The sequence below is a fragment of the Cyrtonyx montezumae genome, unplaced genomic scaffold (assembly GCF_038088225.1).
Source record: "Cyrtonyx montezumae isolate F1298 unplaced genomic scaffold, pur_monq_1.0 scaffold_0, whole genome shotgun sequence".
NCBI lineage: Eukaryota > Metazoa > Chordata > Aves > Galliformes > Odontophoridae > Cyrtonyx > Cyrtonyx montezumae.
In genome coordinates, this window is record NW_027071824.1 from 48,423,721 (window position 1) to 48,444,041 (window position 20,321).

Sequence of the window (20,321 nt, forward strand, 5' to 3'; positions counted from 1 at the left end):
TTGTTTGTTTGTTTGTTTGTTTTCTCAGAATAGTGAAATCATTTTACTTAAGCAAGGCCATCAAAACCCAAATACAGCAACGGGATGCTTGCTAGTTGTAACCCATAATAATTTTATGGGTGAGGTTTTTGATATTATTCTTTTAATTAATTCATTGCTAATTGTTCCATGCAAAACTTGCTCCAGAAGTATTTAAACAGGGTATTATGGGGTTTTATGAACAAAATCAGTTTAAAAAGACATTCACAGTTATGTGTGCCCTTTGGTATTTTTTTCTGAACAGCATCAGTTCAGCATGCTTTCTTGAATGGATGTGGTTACTACCCGTGTGGAGTTGTCTGAGTTGGTCATTATTACCTTGAACTGAGTACTCTCAATAGGTACTGAACATATTTCAGATTGAAATAATCTTTAAAGAAGTGAAAATAAAGCGCACAGTACTTTATAGGAGGTGCTCAGAATTGTACAGTGTCTGGCCCTATCTGTTACTTTTGGGCAGTTGTATTAACCTGTAATTGTCTTACTGTTGAAAGAGGAAAAGATATTCTTTTTGTAAAAGCAGTGTATCTTAAACTAGCTTTTAATTGGTGTGCACTAAAGGCCCGTGGCATGGTTGCAAATGGAAATATTGCTGGTGGCTTCTTGGCCAGTTTCTTGTATAACTGCAGGTATACAAGGACTGACCACTGTAGATCTTCAGGTGAAATACATTTTTTTCCGTACACGAACTCTACTTTTATTATTTCAGCCTGCTATGATAGCTTTCCTATTCACTGCTTTGAAAGCTGTTGGACTGTAATGTGAAAAAATTTATTATTTGACAGTGGAACTAATGTGAAAAGGTATTTTTGCAAGTGTTAGTACGTAGGATATTACGTACCTAAGAAAAAGCCTGGGTGGCCTTTAGAGTAACATCAATTAACTTTACCTTCAAAATTGTGATGTAGAACACGGTTGCTTGTTTCTCCCAGGAGCACTATATATATGTTAATAGAAAAATCCTACAAATGTACATACTTTATTCAAAGATTTTTCTATTTATAAATCCCTTAACTTTGCTATTTACAAGATGGTTTTGTGTGTGTGCTTGTATGCATGGGTTCCATTCACCTAGTGAAATTACATCAATCGGTTCATTTTTTTAATAGTCCTTGTCATATGGCATACTGTTGAAGGCTGTTAGAGTAGTCACAGTTGTACAGTTTTCACCACACAGACACTAGTATTTAAAAATGAATCTGTGTAAAGAAACAGGTCACCAGACATGTTTCTTTTTCTGATGCATCACAAATTACAGGACATGCTGGCTAAAAATTACCAGATAAACCCACTGCTATAACTTCACATTCAGATTTCTGGTGTTTGTTTTTGTTTTCTTCCCCACCCCCCCCCCAATTAGTAAAGTAGAGTGCACTCTGAAATGGTCAGTGGCCTAGAACACTTTCCTCTCTGGTGGAGAGTGTAATTTAAAGCCAAGTAGTAATTTTACTGTCTTTGAAAATCATAGCTGTATGAATTTTTGCTGCAGTTGTAAGAAATGAGGCTGGTCCAGCTAGTGTGATAACTTTTTAAAAGCACATGAATTTGCCTGCACAGTTTCCCTGTATCTGAGGGAAAGATGACATTTTTAATGTATTTGATCTTCCTTCCTTTCTGGCGTAGCTCATTTTCCATTTAGTCCATTGATCCATTTCAGCCTGAGATGGGAGAATATTTCTGGAGTTATTTTCCTGATGTTCCTTGTCCACCTGTTTCTTATGAAGCTGTACACTTTGTCTGGAAGTTGCTGGACCCTTTCTCTGTTATGTTGTCTATTTTTAACTATGAATGAGATCAGCAAAAGGAACAGTTGCTGAGGAAAATGACTGGGAGCAGAGAAATCAGGTATCAGTAAATCATCGCTGTTTTTTTTCCCTGCGGTCTTTATAATCTTCACGTAGAAAGCCCTGAATGAGAGGAATTTGCTCAGTCACTGCAGCGTGGCTGTACTCCATACTTACTACCAGCTGATTTAACATACTCGTGTGCTGTAGTCATACTGAGATGCTTTGAGATTAATATTTAAATTGAGGAAAATTTTGCAAGTTGAGATTTCCAGATTCAGTGCATAAATGTGTATTTTTCCCTTTGTCAGTAACTGGAAGACTCAGTCCTGCTGATCCCCAGAGGTTGAATGAAATAAGACTTGGAAAAATTTCCAAGGAAAGGCAGTATTCAGACTTCATTTTTATTTTTTAAAGTGTAAAACCATTTACTGGTGTGTATATATATTTTTACTTCAAAAATAAAATAGTATTCTGAAGAAAACTGTGCATTTTTTTTAGTACATAATTCCTTGCCTATTAAAAAATCAAAACAAAAAATCCCAACTTCATTTAGACAACTGTATTTTAAGCTAAAAGTAGACAGTGCTTGTTGGATCTGGGACCAATGTTAATTAAGAGCATGTTAGTTAAGGAAAGTGCTAAATGGCAATAAATTTAACTCTGATCAAAGACTGTATGTAGTATTTCCTTTGTAGACGTGTATTTGTGGCAGTGAAGATGGTTTGTATCCATCTCAATATATGTTAATTGACCATTATATCAAATGAAATCCAAGTATTTATTGTATGTGTCCAAACATCTATAAAGTCATTCCTACAGGAGGTATAACATCTTGCAACAAATGTATTATATCTAGTTAAGCTGAATATATTTTTATTATCCTGTAAATACTCTTCTGTATTTCAGTGATTTCTGTACCTAATTCAGGCTGATATTTCGTTTTCTTCTGTTTTTATATATAAAATATAGATACCTACTCCCGTGTGTGATCTTTTTGTTAAACATGTAACCAGCACCCAGGTAATAAGCTGATGATTATGAGGAAAAACAAAACTGCATAGTGTGAAGTTTGATGATAATCTGGTCTTGGCCAGCAGTGGTTGATTTGGCCAAACAAATTGCATTCGTAAAGAAAATGTCTCAGGTATCTTTCTGCAAATCTGTGATTTCCTGCAGAGTTTATTTCAGTAGAAGTAAAAAGGACAAAATTGGCCATGTCTTTCTGGCTGTATAATAATACCATAAATATTCCATAGCGTAAAATTGAGGAAACTCCTTTGTTTTGTTTGTTCAGATTAACACTGTGTGCTTAAAAAAACCCATATCTCTCACGTGTATTTAAGTGCTTTTCCCACCCTAGGGCAGTAAGTTCACCCAGAACTGGACACCATACAGAGAGCTCGGATAAAAGGTAATGGTATAGTAATTGTGGTAAGTAATTTTGTTTAATAATGGTCATGCTCAGGGATTTCTTGAGAGTGCATAGGTACAGTGGTTGTAGGTGTAGGAGCTGTGTGAAGGCTGAGTCGTGTTGGATGAAAAAATGTATATTGTTCAGTTGGTGAAGGCTAGAACTGTGATATTTATTCCATACCTCTGTAATTTTTAGAAAGGTTTATACATGGGTGACGTGTAGATGAAATAGAATAAGGGGAGAAACCTTGCATGTGGCTGAGGTGGAATAAAACGGTCAGAGAAATGGCGGGAACTGAGAGCGAAGATGGAAACGGATGGTAAAAAAAGGAGTAAAATAACTATACCAGCTACGGTCAGGAGGGATTGTGCAGACTTTCATGGTGCCCAGCTGAATGGCTTCAGAGGCTGCTGCCAGGGCCTGTGGTCACTGAATAGTTTCTGTGTATTTTTGACCAGAGATCGGTATGTAGCAGAAGGGAACCTCATTCTGACACTGGAGGCAGCTGTGAAGTCAATTTTGCTGTGTAGAACATCAGCCCAGTGACTTGAAGAGCATATTACCTGCCTACTTGCCTGTTGTCCACAATGTATCTTCTCCAAAGCCATGTTATTTCCAGCTCTTTCGAAGCTAGGTGGTTCATGGTTTGAGTGGGCTCCAAGCATTAAAAAGTGGAAAAGTTTGAAGGAAGAACAATTTTTTTCTTCCCACCAAGGCAGTTGTCCCATATGCTGAAGAGTAGCCTTGCCTTACCTATATTTGCTTGCATACCCTGCTGCAGTTTGATGTCTGTTCCCAATGCCCACAGCTGTGGTGTGCTGGTCATGAACTGGACTTTGAGGCCAAATGGCTGAATAAGGCTGAGGAATATTTTTCAAGGATTTTCCCTTTTTAATGGGAAACTTAAGTCACCTGAGTCATTTTTTCTCTCCACACACTTACTGTTTGGTGCCTGTCTGTCACCTTTCTGCCTAGTGCCCTGTGACTTGTTTTACACAGCTCTGCTGAAGAGGAGCAGTAGTGCTGCTGGTGTTCTGAAAGCTCTTCAGCAGGGTGCTGCTGTCCTTGTCTCCCTTGGGAGCTGTATTAGGAGTGTGTTGATCCCTAAACAATAATCCAGGAAAGATGGTTAAAATGTGAGGTTTTGTTTAAGGGTGGGATTTCTTGTTCATTTGTTTGCTTTTCACTTTCAGATTTAAAAACAAGCAAAGCTAAATGAGAGGCATTAACAGATGTGTTTTGATTATCAGTAAGAAAATGTCATAAGTCAAGGGTGCTTGGTAGGCATCTGGTAACTTTTCAGTTAAATGTTAAGTTGTCTAATTGTTAAATAGAATTTATCTGTTGATTAAATCTCAGTTTTCCTATTAACTGTCTCATTGCCTGAATGAGTAATGCTTCTGTAAAATGAAGTAAAACAGAATGACATGATAATAATTTTGTCTACTGCTATTTGTTATTGTCCAAGTATTTGTTGTAATTTATTTAGGGAAATGGAAGCATTGATGTTCACGCTGCTGGACCAGAGCTGTTCCATATCCCATGTATTTGCCCTGGATGCTTTTCCTTCCAATGAGAAGTGGGATGTCACAGTTCACTCCCTCTGGGACCAACCTGTGGTGAGTGCTGCTGTTAACCTTTCCTTTGCTAAGGGGCAGTTGGAGATTTTGTGTTCCCCTGGGCTTCATACCGGGTTCTTCCTGCTCTGCCTGGTGGTCACAGACTGAATTCAGGTGGCTGACAAAGGTGAGATCTCTTGAGTGAACAAGCTGGGACGTGGGAGGGCACGGGAATCGCTTCTTTCATGGCAGGATCCCTTAGGGGATACTACTCAAGAGCCATTAGACTACGATGTATGTGATGAATTTGTTGATGTTCTTTATTTTGGCTGGCTATTTCTCCTTTTGCATTTATGAGATCTCAGTAGCATTGGTATTATAGTAAGTTAAAGTAGTTGTCTTGTGTGACCTTATTAAGGAGTAAAATTAATATGTACTACCTCAGTTTTATGCTGCTTAAGAACCCAAAACTCGTCTGTTTCTTGGTGAATCCATTTTGTAATCAGAATCCTAAATTTTTAGTGCACGGTATTTGCATTTGTATTTAGAGCCGAAAGGGGGCAGCAGCTTCCTTCAAATCTTCGGCATTAACTGGACGGAGGAAGGCCCTCTTCTTTGCTGCTTCGTAGATTCTTGCTGTTGCTGGCTTTGTGTGTTTGTGTTAAAAAAGAAACACCTTTAAAGAATAGAAACGCTTTGTTCTTTAAAACTGTTTCTAGTTCATTTTCTGCTCTTAAAAGAACAAACATCTGGTGTAGTTAGTGTCCTGAAGCAAGTAGTTTTCTGGTGAAATAACTTAAACCAAACACTGTATCTGTGCAGCGTAGGAATCGTGGCTTGTTAAGGAATGCTTTAATTTCTCCACCAATGACTTTAAAACGTGAGTGTTCTCTTACATGCTCAAGGTGCAAGCCTTGATCTCTGTGGGCGGATTAAGTGCTTCTGAAAGCATGGGCCAAGAGCACCGATAAGACACCAGATGAGTCACTGGGTAGGTTTGCAGGCTCCCCTGTTTTGCGAGTGCCCCCCAACCATGCTGTACAACCGGCCTTGTCACGTTCCTGACATTTTTGCTGGACAGAGGCTGCCAGTTGCATCCCACTGAGCTGAGATTTGATGGTGAGGAGTAGCAAAAATAAAGAAAGAAAGAAGGGTGATAAACAACATTTTGTTCTTGTCCGGCTTCATGCTGAAGGCTTTTGGTCAGGGGAAAGAGGAAGATCAGCTCACACTGACCCTTTGTAGTCCTCTCCCTGATGCTGTTGTTTCCAGTGACTGCCAAATGGTGTCTGTTGTCATTTACCAGGTGATAGTGAACTCAGCAGCCAAACGTTCTGTTGCATAAAACATTCATGTCCTTGATGCTGATCCTCATACAGCCATGTGACTGTGCTGTGATCAGAAGGAATAGTGTGTGTTAATCTATCAGGACGTTAACTTTATAAATGAACTACAGACTCCAAAGGGGCATGTTTCTAAACGCCATATGTCAGGTATTTATAAGCAAGTAGAAAAGTTATGGCAGCATTGTTACAGAAATCATGGGTGGCTGTGTGTTGTGAGTGTTGAAAGAGATGGGTTCTGTCTTTTTGACAGCACTGTACACGCAGGAAGAGAAATTGCATGAGTAGTCCACAACCTTTTCACATCCACGCATGACTCTCATTCTTCCACATCACAAGCATCCTCTATTGAGGTCACCTTATTCAAATTTTATAAAACTGTCTGTCAGAACAGATGGTGTCACTTAAGGATAAAAAGCTTAGCCATAGATGTGAAGAAAACCTGCCTCTTCAAGTAAGGTCTGCTAGCACATCTTGGTCTTTATCACCTATGTCTTTTCTCTCTGCGTGACAGAAATTTTTCACGGGTCTGTGACTGATGTTTTCAAAGGCCTTTGCATTTTTGGGTGGCTTTGACTTGTCAAAACAACTGTGGTCAAATGACAGCTTTTCTCTCAGTTTGTCCATCTGTGAAATGGTTCCCTGGGCCACAGAAGTTAAGACAGGTAAAATACGTTTGTAAAGGCCGTGGCTTCTCTTGCACGCTCGAGGCAACGAGTCATTCAAACTGATGGCTCAGTAGAAGTGAATGCAACTTACTGTCTTTATGCAGTATGTGCTCCCCTTCCTTCATGGCCACTATCACCATCATCTCTGCCTCCTGTCACTCCTCATGTGGCTCTTCGGGAAGCTTCTGATAAGCTCCCTGAACCATGTCAGGCTTTGGCCACTGCTGTTTGTTTCTGTATTGTTTGTGTTAAATTATTTCGGGTGTTTCTTTGAAGGCTAAAATGTTGGCGTTAATTTTTGGCTGCCTTCTAAACAATGTGTGTATTTTTTAAGGCCTCTTACTGTCTGTTGTTACCTGATCTGAGGACCTTGCAGTTTTGAATGTGTTATTTTGCAAGTTTTCTCACTCCTTTTACTGGCTCTGACTCATGAGAGGAAGTGCTGGATAGTCCGAGTTACTGTTCCTCTTCAGGCGAGGATATAATGTGGATCTTTAAGGCTGCTTTTTGAATCAGGTCTGTTAATTTTGTGTCTACCCCAAATTACAGATTTCTGAGTTCAGTTCAGGATGTTACAGTAGTGTCGTGTGAATTGGCTTGTATTTTTTTGCTAGGCTGAAAAATGGATGTTGCACTTTATCGAGTTGTCTCCTTCCTGTATTTCTCCTCCTGAAATGATGACTGTGAAAAAAAGGTGAATGGGTTGATAATCTCACAGATGTTGCATGGCTGCTCTGTGACTGTTTGTAAAGAAATAATGGTTGACCCTGCTTGAGACACTGACTTATTGAATAACCTCTGCATACAGTAGGTGGCAAACGTTTTTCAGGCCTGCCAGCTGCATAACACGAGGCCAAGCCTAAACAAATATGGTGAAGTTCGAGTGAAAAAGCCTCCAAATCATAGTGTCCAGACTATACAATGAGATAACATAGAACAGCAGATGTTAGGTGTCCTCCTTATCTTTTATAACATGAGTTTCTCCCAACTAAGGATGTCTTCCCTCTTGTTTTTATCTAGTTTAGAGATACTTTATCTGGAGAGGTTTCTATTTGGAGTTCCAAAGTGATCGTGTTCTTTGAGACCTACTCAGTCTTCAGTAATTGATAGGCACTGCTGCTGTTCCCTTATAATGTTGTTAGTCTTGTTAGCCCCACACAGCTATGGATAATTTTCAGTATGCGTATTATGTTCAACAACACTGATGAGATTCAGAGGAAAAGATAAATTCTGCTTGTTTACCTCAGGGAAGGTTGGAGGTCAGCACAGGCTTTACATCATCACTGACATTGGAAAGAAGAGACCCGTATGGAACTTCTATTATGGAAAATAATAAAGAGAAAAGGAACGTGGTGATGTAACCTTGTCACTCCTAGAGGCCAGGCTGATTGCAGGCTAACAGGAACCCTTAAGACACATGCACACTGGGCGAACTGAACCTGGTGTAGAGGAGAGTGTACGAAAGAATGCTGACAGATTTTTACAAGGTTTATTTTCAGAGAGTGCCTGACTTTGAAGAAATGAATCAGTGGTCTCATAGAGGTCACAGAACTCCTGTTTGTAGCTAATTGCTTTTTGTTACTTACCCTCGTGAAGTGAATTGGAACTGCCTGGAGAAAAATAATTGGCTTTGGCAAAAGAAAAAAATAAAATGAAATGCCTAGCCTTGGGAAGAGCTGAGGCACAGACAAATAACTGCATTTTGTTTACGGTTCCCTAGCCACCTCAGTGGTGACTCTGTATGCACAGTTCTGAAGGCGTTGCTGCAGTGCAGTGCTACTGTTTTAAGGTCAAGGAGTACTAATTGTAGAACTGCTGAACAGTTTGGGTTGGCAGACATCTTAAAGCTCCTGTGGCCCCAACCCCACGCTGTGGGCAGGGCTGCCACCCCCAGCTCGGCTGCCCAGGGCCCCATCCTACCTGGCTGTGAGCACCTCCAGGGATGGGGCAGCACAGCTTCTCTGCGCAGCTGTGCCAGGGCATTACTGTCTCTAAGAATTTCCTCCTAACCTTAATCTCTTCTCTTTTGGCAGCTGGTTTTTGCCTGTGGAAACTAGACTGATGCAGACAAATTAGAGCAGCTTGTGAAAAATATTTTTATTTTTTAAGCTAAAATAGCTGTGCTGAGATGAGTCTGAATGGCAGCAAAACACGGCGATGTGCAGTGAAGAACAGTTTGACACTGCAGCGCAGAAAGCATGTGGCTGAGGCATGCCAAAAGGCTGCTAGGACACCAGCCATGTCATCAGCTGCCTGCTGCTGTTGCAGGGCTGCATTATCTTTGTGGGGAATAGCTCTGATTACCGAGCTCTGCTTGTTTGCAAAGCGACAAGTCAAGCTAATTAGCTGTGTGGGCGGAGTATAGGTTTCAGTCTCACCAGGGGGGGTAGGCTCATCCTCCCCTCCATTATGTGCATCCAGCAGCAGGGCTGGGCCAGAAGTTTGTTCGTGGGCGCTTCTTCTCTAGAGATTTATGGGCATGGAAGCCAGGCTAAGTGGGGCAGCGGGATAAGCTTTTTTTAGCCTGTCATACAGAGAGTGTAAACTGCAGCCACGCAACTGGCACTTTTGCACAGAATAAGGAACAGTTACTTCTCACTCTGCGGGATATGTGACAAGCGTGGGTGCGCAGCGATGATGAAGTCACAAAGTTAAGTACCAGGCCTGTGTGGCTGATTTACAAATACCAGTGTTCTTTATTTACATAGACATGTAAACAACAGAAGGTAAACAACACCACCCAGCTCGGTCTAACAAACAGGCCACTGCTGCTTCGCTTCAGAACCTGAGGTGCTCTATACAATTCACAGAAACTGCATTGACAGCAAACACAGGAGGACTACAAGGTTAGCTCAGCTCTTTCTTCCTTGCGTGGAAGTTGCATGCACTGTGCATTGGCGTGACAGAAGTGCACCACTGAGGCCACGAAACAAGCAAAGGCAAAGAACCCACTAAGAGCTGTTCTTAAGGTCAGATATGGCTCATCGTAGCAATATTTGTGCCTGGTATCACTACAGCTGTTCTGTTCTCTTAAAGCACTTTCCACCCCAGGATCCGAAAGCACTTTGTGAACCAACAGGAAATCTTTGCTGCATCCTTTGCAGATGACCCCCAGCTTACGCACAAGGAAGCACACAAGGCCTTGAATACTGACTTGCCAAGAGCTCCCATCTTACCAGTCTAATTTCCCAACCTCGTGTCTTAAATGTAGCACCATTCTTCCCTCTCGGAAGCATATCATATTCTGGGACACACTTTTGAATTCAAGGTAAGTTGCCAAGTGCTGAACGTAGCAGGGCAAAGGATGTTTCCAGTCCCAACTAGAAGCTGCGTAGCTTCAATGACACCTCTGCTGAAGGAGAAGCCAGCTGCTGTGCACTGCAGCCAGCCCTCAGCTTTTTCAAGTTTGTCCAAGAATAGAATTGAGTAACATCTGCTGCAAAACTGAGCACAACCATGCTGACCCATGATGTCTTCTAGTTTTACAAATTTAGTGTAATATTTCCATTCGAAATATCTAGTCAGACAGGAAAGTACCCACTGGAGCAATGAAGAGCTGCTTTGTGTTAAGGAACAAATTTCCTTACAGGTTAGCAGCATCAGGTAGGGCCTGAAGAGGATTCAATTCTTAGCTGTAAATTCACATTTTGGTTCCGCACACGTTCAGTGAAAAAAGCAGATTGGCATATTTCTATTGGAGATGTGTCTGCAAGGTGATCGCTATGGCTTGAATCTGAAGCTTATTCCACCTTTTCTACCTGTACTTGTTACAAATAGCAGGTTAGGCTCAGCTCGTACACCAGGTTAAATTCAAGCATCTACAGATTGCTGCTGGAAGGCAGCTGGGCAGGGGAGATGGAGCGTGGTCTTTAAATGTTCGGCTGCCTTCTCTTGTGCACTTCAAGTAGTTTTACTTCTACCCTCCCAAGAAGAACTGCAGTGATGGTCTTCAGTTCTCATAGGAAAGGAACCGATCCACTACAGCTGTAAGATGCACAATTTACAGCTGCAGTACAACAGCAGGCGGAATAGAGAGAGAGCTACTTCTGCAGAAGCTGTGGTTGGTGTTTTTTTTTCTCCTTTCAGTTCCACAGGTGAAAAGGAAACTTAAGAAGTTCGCCTTAAATAAAAGCTATGTACAAATTGCACACGTTGCAAACGGAGCACTGAGATCAGTTACAGAAAATAAGATATACAGTCTTCACTGATAACATCTCTTTTGATATAAACAGTGATAAACAGCATATGCTTTCTTCAGATGTCAGAACCCAGCAAGACTGCAATATTATGTACACAGGGTTTGTTTGCCTTCTGCCTTCGGCGGCAGAATCCTTTAAAACTCTGTTTTCACTTTGGAAGCTGCGCAGTGACATTCCTGTGCGTCACGTCTCTCTTGCTCAGTGGATCACAAGAGAGCTGTCATTGCTGTCTGGCTGATTGGGTTCAGGCAGTCTCTGGGTGTGGAGTAACCCTCGCTCCCTAAAGCATTTGCCTGAGGTTTCTGGTAGTCCGTGCTATAGCTCGCAGAGGTCAGAATACCGTTAGCTTTAGGTTTGTCATAGTTTATCACGCTCTGGGGTGTCTGATAGCCTCCGTTCCTGGCATCAGTCTTGCATGAGCCAGAGAAACTGCCGGCAGAAAGGGAATGCTTCTGTGAGGAGGTTACAGGAACGTTGTAGCCGTTTTCAGAGGGCAGGTTGCTTTCTCTGGTGATGTGCCGCTCGATGATGGGGGTGGCATATTCGGGCTCCTGGCTGGTCAGGGGCAGAGCGTACTCGTGCCGGTTGGCTCTGTGCGGGCAGTGGTAGTGCTTTTCAAACTCCACGCTCCCTCTTCTTCCCTCTTCTTCTGTGTCCATGGGTCTGAAAGTAGATCCTTTCCGTGTTACTGTCCCAGTCCCAATCATGAGAGGCTGCTGGTAATCTAAAAGGAAGTACGAACTGCTCAACAACACGTAGCAACGTTATTTCATGTAGTAAGTGGCAGAAAACGATTTGCCTGTTATATCAAACCCCAGGTAATCAAGCATGTCAGGAAACGTCGCCCCTGCTCCAATTCCATATCCCCCTTCATCGCTCAGGTGCCTCAGAGCTTGGCAGAGCTGCTCTCTGCAGAGGAGCTTCAATCTGTCGCCCCTTTCCTCCCTCCCTGTCTTTCCCCACCTACACACCTAAATGCACTGACGTCATTTCTGAAGAATACCCCTAAAACCCTATTAAAAAAAAAAAAAAGAGGGAGGACAACAAAATATTAGCAATAACCTGAGAGGGGACTTAGTGTGAAGTTCCACACAGGAAAAAAGTTCTCAAAACAAGTGTTCCACTTTTGCAATAATTAAAATGCCTGGAGGATTCTTAACGAGCCCAAGTGCCAGCTCTATTTAAAAGGAATCTCAAAGGCTGACTGACAGGAAGGATAAAGTTAGGCGGAAAGGCAGCCAAGAGAGTCAAGGGAAGTGTGAGATGTGTGAAGTCAGCTTCCAACTGAAGCGTGAGCGCGAGGGGGACGAGCCATAAGGCGAGCAGCAGGAGCTGCTGGAGAGCGGCTCACCCCGATGAGGAGGGGGCAGGGGCTGAATTGGGAATGGAGAAATGGCCCCAGCAAGAGCACAGGGGAAGATCCAGGGGACACAGCCTCACCAAGTGGATGTTTGCAGCTCTAGTGAGAGAGGATGGCAGGCAGCTGTATCAGAAGGCAATGTGAACTAACGGGGTTTTCAGACGTTACAGAAAAGCAGCGTGCTTACTGAGATGCACGGTGACCCCAACAGCTCCAGTAGATGACACTGATAAAATACTGCATTTTGGCGCAGGCGTGAAGAAGTTAGCTCAGATGCTGTTTTGGCATTGTGGTTCATCTGACATGAGCTTGGAATTCAATCCCATATGTCCTGTGAATCTTTCTGGCAGTTCCTGGCTGCTTCCCGAATGTAGCGTGTAGGGTGAAGGTGTTATGACATGTCATAAGTGATGCAGCTCTCACCAGCACTGTTGCTGCTACACTGAGGAATCTCACTTGCTCAGAAAGAAGTCTCTCCACTTGCTCCGGGGGCTGCCGTGAGAACCAGCAAGTAGCGTGGAATTTGAAGGGGAAGAATTTCATGTGGTGTGGTAACCTATATGCAAGTTGCGTGCCCCCCACCATTTGATTATGTCATGCCATTTGCTGTATGTTTCTTGGCTGCAGTCACAGTTTTTATTTCGTCTTTCTTATTTCTAAGGAGACTGCAGGTGAAACACAAAACTTCGGGAGCTGTCGGGCCAGGATGAGAGGTGTAAGTTCTCATACAATCCAGGATGAGAGGATGGGCAGAGCTGGGGCCCCTGCGCACAGCCCAGGTAGCGGGGTAACCACAGCGATAAGGAACCTACGCTCGCTCTCTTTCCTTTGTGAAATAACATGCTCTATAATGAGAAACTGTAGTTTTATACTGAATGTTTTGTAAAGCACTGAAGCCATCTCTGACTGACTTTTAAAGTGTATTTCTCTAAGGTTTGAAGCCTGGAAAGGGTAAACTACTACTTCTGGAAGGCTGCTGATCGCTGATCCCATAAAATGGCTTCTCTGTCTGGCCTTTCCAGACAGAGAAAGCCAGGCAGGGATAAGGTGCGCTAAGAGGATGAATTAAAAAAAAAAAACATCCCTTTGGAATACAAGCAGTACTGATGCAGGGATTTGTTCTCTCCAGACAGTGACCTGAAGCCAGGATGGCACAGGAGAGATGCACTGAGGTGTTTTTTATTCTTTTCCCTCATCTGTCACTTCTGTTTTGGAGATGAGGTCTCCTGTTCAGGCACCAGGAGTACAGCACACAGATCTCAGCGTGACTTCCACTGGGCATGGAATCCAACCACAAACTGAATGAGCATTTTTTCTATTTGATCAGCAGCAAGGGACGTTATATTCTGTTCCAGTGCCAGAGACATTTGAATTTAAATAGAAATACAAAAATGTGTCAGCAATACCTTAGGTACCTTAGGATGAACACAGATTAATCTGTCCTTGGGCCTGAGCTTTCACAAGAGTTGGAGCTTCTAATATTGCTGCCCTGTCCTTCCTCCTGCTAACTACTTCTTGTGCAGAATAAAATGAATGCATCACAGTGGGGGCAATCGTTACCTGCCATGTCGCTTGTGACCAGATCTAGTTTTTGTGGTGTCTCCTTCTCATTATTATAGCTAATGGTAAATTCAGTTGACTGATGTCTGGTGAAGGGCTGCTTGATCTGTTTCCAACAGCCTATGATAAATAAATAGGAAAAGAAGATGTCAGAAAGTTAAATGCTTGAAATTAAAAGGCTGGTCAGAATGTTAAATTATTAGTGTACTGATTGCTCTCAGTACACATAACTACTCATAAAGCAAGATTAAGATAGGCAGTGTAAAAACAAAAACAACCTCTGAGATTCCCAAAGTAGAAACTAAGTCATAGAGAGGATTTTCTTGGCAAGAATGGCTCAAGGTATATCTTAAGGTCTATCGGTAAAATACAAGCTTTAAGTCACCAAAATATTTTGTCAGCATTTATGTAGAAATAATAATGCTTGAGATTTCTTTTTTTAGTTTTTCTTTCAGTAGCTGAGTATAGCTTCCATTTCTTTGATATCAGAGCCCCTGCTCTTATTTGTTCTCACAAAGTCCCTGTGAGACAGAGAAATATCAGTTCCTTGTCCGGCACCTGTAATATGAGGTCTGTTGAAAGATGGGTTCAAATCCCAGCTTATTACATCCCAAACCTGGTTAGATTGAGAATCATTAAGGATGGAAGAGACTACTAAGATCACGTAGTCCACCTGTGAGCCCATCTCCACCATGCCCACTGACATGTCCCTAAAAGCTATATCTGCACGTTTCTTGAACTCCTCCAGGGACAGTGACGCCACCACGTCCCTGGGCAGTCTGTTCCAATGCCCCACCACTCTTTCTGAGAAGAAATTGTTCCTGATATCCAAACTGAACTGCCCCTGGTGCAACTTGAGGCCATTCCTTCTCGCCTTATCACTGTTACCTGGGAGAGAGGTCTCCACCTCACTATAGCCTTCTTCCAGGTAATGGTAGAGAATGATAAGGTCTCCTCTGAGCCTCCTCCAGACTAAGAATCATTCCCTTAACTGCTCCTTAGGTGTTCCAGTCTGCTTACCAGGTTTGTTGCCCTTCTCTGAACACTTCAGGGTCTCAGCATCTTCCAGGTAGGGAGGGGCCCAAAACTAAATACGCTACTCAAGGTGTAGCCTCACCAAAGCTGAGTACACAGGGACAACTACCTCCCTGCTACTGCTGGCTGCACTATTTCTGATACAAGCCAGGATGTCAGTGGCCTTCTTAGCCACCTGGGTACACTGCTGGCTCATTTTCATCTGGCTGGCAACTAACAGCCCCAGGTCCTTTTCCCTTGTGCAGCTCCCAGCCACTGTCCCAAGCATGTAGCATGTCATGGGGTTTTTGTGCAGGACCCGGCACTTGGTCTCACAGAAGCTCATACAATTGGCCTCTACCCATCGATCCAGTCTGTGCAGACCTCTCTGTAGGGCCTTCCTACTCTGAAGCAGATAACACTTCTTCCAAACTTGGTGTCATCTGTAAACTTACTTACTGAGGGTTCACAGAGTTGAGGAGCTTAATTTGTGAAGCGCACCCACTACAAATGAACTGAGTGGATAAGAGGCTATCTCCAGTTTCATGGGATTTGTCCTCATTAGCAAGTGAGAAAGGACTTTGATGTGACCTTGAAAAACGATATTAGCAAATATGATGCTAAGTATAAATTAATTTTCTAATGAGGGTGAGCTGAAATGGGTAACAAAGTTCCTTTCCCTGATGCCAGCACGTGCTGAGGGATGAAATTTTGGAGCTGAGCTGTTGCAAGTGACGTGAATTAGTGATTTCTTTTTAATAGAAAGCTGAGTTTCAGAAGGATATTCCTCTGTAGAGTTAGCAAGCCAGGAAAAAGCAGCTGAGCTCCAACTTCCAGGCTGAGAGGAGAGACATAATTAAACACAACAAGGTATGTTATTGCACCAGGGTTTGCAGGCATCTTCTGCAGCAGAGACCTCAAGACAATCCTCTATTCTCATTTTACATATGAAGTACAATTCAGTTTTGTTAGGCTTCATTAATACAGTCTCAAAATGGAAACACTGCAACCATAAAAAATAGTTAGCACTTGCGGTCTTGGAGAATGGCAATCCCCTCTGCTGTGGGGAAAAAAAGAAAGTAGCAATTTTCTGCAAAATAAGGTGTTTTGGAGGAGGGAGGGAAAGGAAAGGCAGCTGGGAGCGCTCCTCCATGATCATTTATGAGTTTTGTGTAATAGATCTTCTGCTAATTGCCTTTCTGTCATAGAAGCCAAATTACTTTGTTTCTCTGGGCACTGTGCTGGGATGACACAAGTGGGACTATCATTTGCCATTTCCCTTGTATGAAATAGCGACTTTGAATGAGGAAACATGGCTGCCCTTTCATAAGCATTTCACACATAGTGCATAAAATCCTTCCCATTAGCCCAGGTGACAGGACAGGACAGGACAAAGCCCACCATTCCCACTCACCTGATTTCTGAGCGTTGGATAATCCGTAAGAAAGTCCTTTGGCTTCTTGCCTGTGAGGAGAGGAAAGCAGTTATAAACTTCTGCACTCATAGCATTTCATCTTCTTCGCTCCTTCACTTTAGCAGAGTCTGTGTGTTTAGCAGCTGAAAACAACTGTTCTGTTTTAGTTCCTGGAGGATGCATTTATCAGACTGCATGGCACGCAAACCTGTATTTCCACACTCGGTTGTTTCCCCATCTGTGTGCATGTTCTCAGTGCCGCTGTGCAAATTCCTTCTGTCTGAAGGAATTCCTTCATGGGCTTGATGTGTGCATGTCGTTATATGTCACTCTAGGTAATGTTTTGGGTCTGTTCGTCTGAACGTTTATGGATTTTACTGGAAATCCAAGGCAGAGCCAAGTACTGCTGGTGATGAAACAAGATCACTAGAGCTTTGCTTATGCTTCCAAGTCCCTGGATGCTGATAGATGTGTTTTCCTGTTCTGCATTCAAGGGTATGCTCACAGGAATGGACACCTACTGGCACCCAAAGTTAGCAATGCTTCTTCCAGTCCTCTGACTTGTGAAATAGAGTGGCTTAGTTTTAGCTTCTTAACAATGTATGTGTGCAACTCCTTATAGATCAGCTGTGACTTTGGCCCGCATCATTAATTGCCCTAAGTGGTGAGGAAGCAGAAAGACAACAGGAGGGAAATAAATTAAAATGCTTCAGAGAGCTCAACTCTTTCCTCCCCCTAATTTTTGCTCAGCTTTGGTGTGCAAACTGCACTACATCTTCACATTTGTGGGTATACGTAGGCTGAACAGAGCAGCCGGTTGCATCGGGGTGAGTGGTTCTGAACCTCCTTCATCCTTGTTTCCCTCTGACTGGGGGATGATTAAGAAAGACAGTTTACAACAGCATGAGTTCTATTTGGAAGGAAGACTTAAATAAATCTATTTCCAGTTTCCTGGTAACGAGACTCTGGAAAGAGGGCACATGTTTGCTTGTGCCAGCTAAGATGTCACAGATATCTCCCATGACAAAAGACAGTATCTTACTTCCGTAGGGCTGCACAGATACAAATTCCAGAGAACAGGAACAGACACAGCACTATGAGGACGGGGACGATTATAGCTGTAAGCTTTAAGCCTGCATGGAAAAAATAAATGGATACAAGTTAAAAAGGCAAATTACTCTGAAGATGGGTATCTGTTCCTACAAATAATCTTGCAGGAGAGCGTGTAAGTGTAAAACTGCAGAACAGCAGAACTGCTCCTCAGTCATACGTAGCTGCCTGCTATGTACACGAGTGGAACAGAGTTGAGAAACTGACTGAACTTTTGTCTCAAGGCTGACACTTGGCACACGACCTGTAAGCATCTTTACACTGAGCAGTTTTCTTATTGCATACTGAGTAACTTTTTATAAAAAGCCACTTACAGCAACGCTGTTTTCAGTTACTTTTAAAGCTGCTAAATGAAGCTGCTATTTTCCATGCTGAGTATCTGGCTCCTGCTGATCTGGCTGAAACATTTCAGTCAAAATAATTTGAAGATTTCCAAGATTTGAGCTAGGGAAATATGTTTTGCCTGTGTTAGAAATGATTTAGAGCAGGGATTTGGAAATTAGCCACGAGGTGGCTTTTGTGTCAGAAGCATGAATTTCACTATTCCTGCAGACACTCTGAGAGTAAGGTAGTGCATATGTCCATGGGATATTTACAATTTAGCAGATAACATTTCAGAAGATTTCATTTTCAGAGAAGATGGAAGCAATTTACCCATACCACTGCACAGATGAACTGAGTTTGCTCTTGGCAAGAGCAATGCAGTGTCAGAAGAGTTTTTTGTTTTGTTTTGTTTTTTTAATAATGATCACTTCTTACAGATTCCTTGTTCACAGAGACAGTGCTACAGCTATCAGCTACCCAACCGGTAGCTGTGTTTAGGGTGGTGGGTCCATTAGTCCTGCCTGGCTATGGATCCACCAGTCAGCCAGTATATACAACAAATTTTATTTTTTAAGAAGTGACCTCCACATAAAGGATGAAGATTGCAAATTAAGGCACTGAGGGAGAGGTGTGAGGATTAAGGTTGTCTGAACCCCCATGAACATAAGCATTATGAAATACACGTTTAATTACACAACCCTGCACTACAGTATGTTGCTTTGTGCTGGGGATCTGCTCCGTGAGGAAGATAATATATTTGTGAGACCACTGCTCCATGTATTAGCAAAATTAGAAAATGGAGAGGGTGAGGAAGACAAAAGCTCCTACAAAAATGCTACTGATGCTCGGGGACGTCTGTTATAGGCACCCATGAAGCATGGCAAATAACCAGTATTTCTGGAAGAGAAAGCCTGGTGTTACACACATCAAGAAAAATAAAGGCTTTCAGTTTCTTTCTGTGCCTCAAGACAAAGAAGCCAAGCTCCTCCCTCCTCTCTCTGTAGTTAACCTTTAAAAATGTCTGAAGAGAAAACAAAAGTTTTGATTTGTGAGAAAGTCTAAAGTTTACTCAGGCTGGGGTGAAGACATGATGTATCATAGAAAAAAAATAGTGACGGGCAGCGTTACCTAATTTGGTTTCTTCTGATGGGATGGGCTCTGTAACAGTTCTGTCTTCTTTTCCAAGGGAGGTTTCTGTGCTCTGACTTGTTTTTTGCCACATTGAATGCGTAAATGAACTATTCACTGCAAAAGAGAGCAAGGAATGAGTTACTCTGTGGTAACACAGCACTCCTTTGGAGCACTGTGCCTTGGAAGCACTGCTTACCCCATACCTTGCATTATTCGACAACCAATCAGCTCTAGCTTCAATGCTATCCGTTGGTTCCAAGTCTGAGGAATAATCCGCACATAGCGGGCCACAATCGGGGGGATGAAATTATTACGTACAATGTCACCAGAATCAGAGTTGCCTTGGAATACCTGCAACAGAATGTGAGCGTGTTATTTGCAGGGTTGCAAAGATCTGCTTCTCAAAAATGCTCCTGACTTCCAACTCCAAATGTTTTTATTATCCTAAAGCTAATGCATCGATCACATGGGACACAGCCACAGGATTTTTGGAAATGGGAGCTCTGGAAAAAAAGGGTCCGGTTAATTCTGGCAGACGATCACCTTTCACTGTTAGCTTAGAGATTAAGATTATGACTCTGTTTCCATTCTCCATAATTCCTAGTTAACGTACACAGGTATAATGCAACATTTTTGACTTAATAATTTCTTCGTGCGCATTGCAGGGCCCTTAACTTGTGCCACAGTGAGTACAAGTATAAAAATAAAAACAACTCAACCAAAGTACTTACTTACTTATTCTTTTAAAGTGAAATATTTCCAAGCATTTAAGTAAATTCATCAGCTTTCTGTACTGAGACCAAAAAATGACCATTAACCCTGTAGCTGAATCTCCTTTGTTCTATACTTATTTCCCAGGATCACTTCAGCCTATGTACAGAACAAGCAACCTTTGCAGTATTAGTTCTTGGAGATGCTTCAGCAAGGCCTAGGAGAACGTGTGAGCCCAATCGGATAGGGAAGGGAGCTCATTATATCTGAGATAAGACACCAGGCCACACAGGGTTCAGTCAGGACAAGTTTTATCATGTTTGTTGGTTGAAACATTATAACTAATAATATTTTCATGGGATTATTTGTAAATAACAAATAACTGTGGAAAACTGCAGAAGATTTTAAATAGATAGCCTCCACAGTATTTACCCATTATGAGGTTGATTTTTTACTTTTTCGGCCAACATCCCCTGTATTTAATGTTTAAAACGTCTTAAAGCAATTAACACTGCGCAGTGAAATTCCTTTCTGTACAAGCTGAAGAAATCGCAGCTAGTAGGAAACCTCTCCACAGGTCTAACAAGTTTCTAAAACCACACTCATGACTGAGCACTGTTACCAAGCCCTCTCGTAAAGGATTAGTGAAGATGATCTGACTATGAATACTGTGGGAGCAGAAGGGCTT

At 42.3% G+C, this 20,321-nt stretch overlaps 1 protein-coding gene across 2 annotated transcripts in view; it reads right to left on the reverse strand.

The window, feature by feature from the left end:
* Positions 1-10,261: 10,261 nt before the first annotated feature.
* Positions 10,262-20,321, reverse strand: part of DCBLD1 (discoidin, CUB and LCCL domain containing 1) — a 45,705-nt gene continuing 35,645 nt past the window's right edge. Inside the window, exons 10-15 of one of the 2 annotated variants that reach the window (XM_065734617.1) lie at positions 19,126-19,273; positions 18,920-19,036; positions 17,400-17,490; positions 16,358-16,407; positions 13,930-14,049; positions 10,262-11,733 (exon numbers count right to left, since the gene is read on the reverse strand). In XM_065734617.1, the coding sequence (XP_065590689.1) occupies positions 11,216-11,733; positions 13,930-14,049; positions 16,358-16,407; positions 17,400-17,490; positions 18,920-19,036; positions 19,126-19,273 (1,044 nt within the window). In that variant the 3' untranslated portion in view covers positions 10,262-11,215. The remainder of the gene's footprint in view (positions 11,734-13,929; positions 14,050-16,357; positions 16,408-17,399; positions 17,491-18,919; positions 19,037-19,125; positions 19,274-20,321) is intronic. The other variant, XM_065734626.1, reaches the window with a different exon arrangement.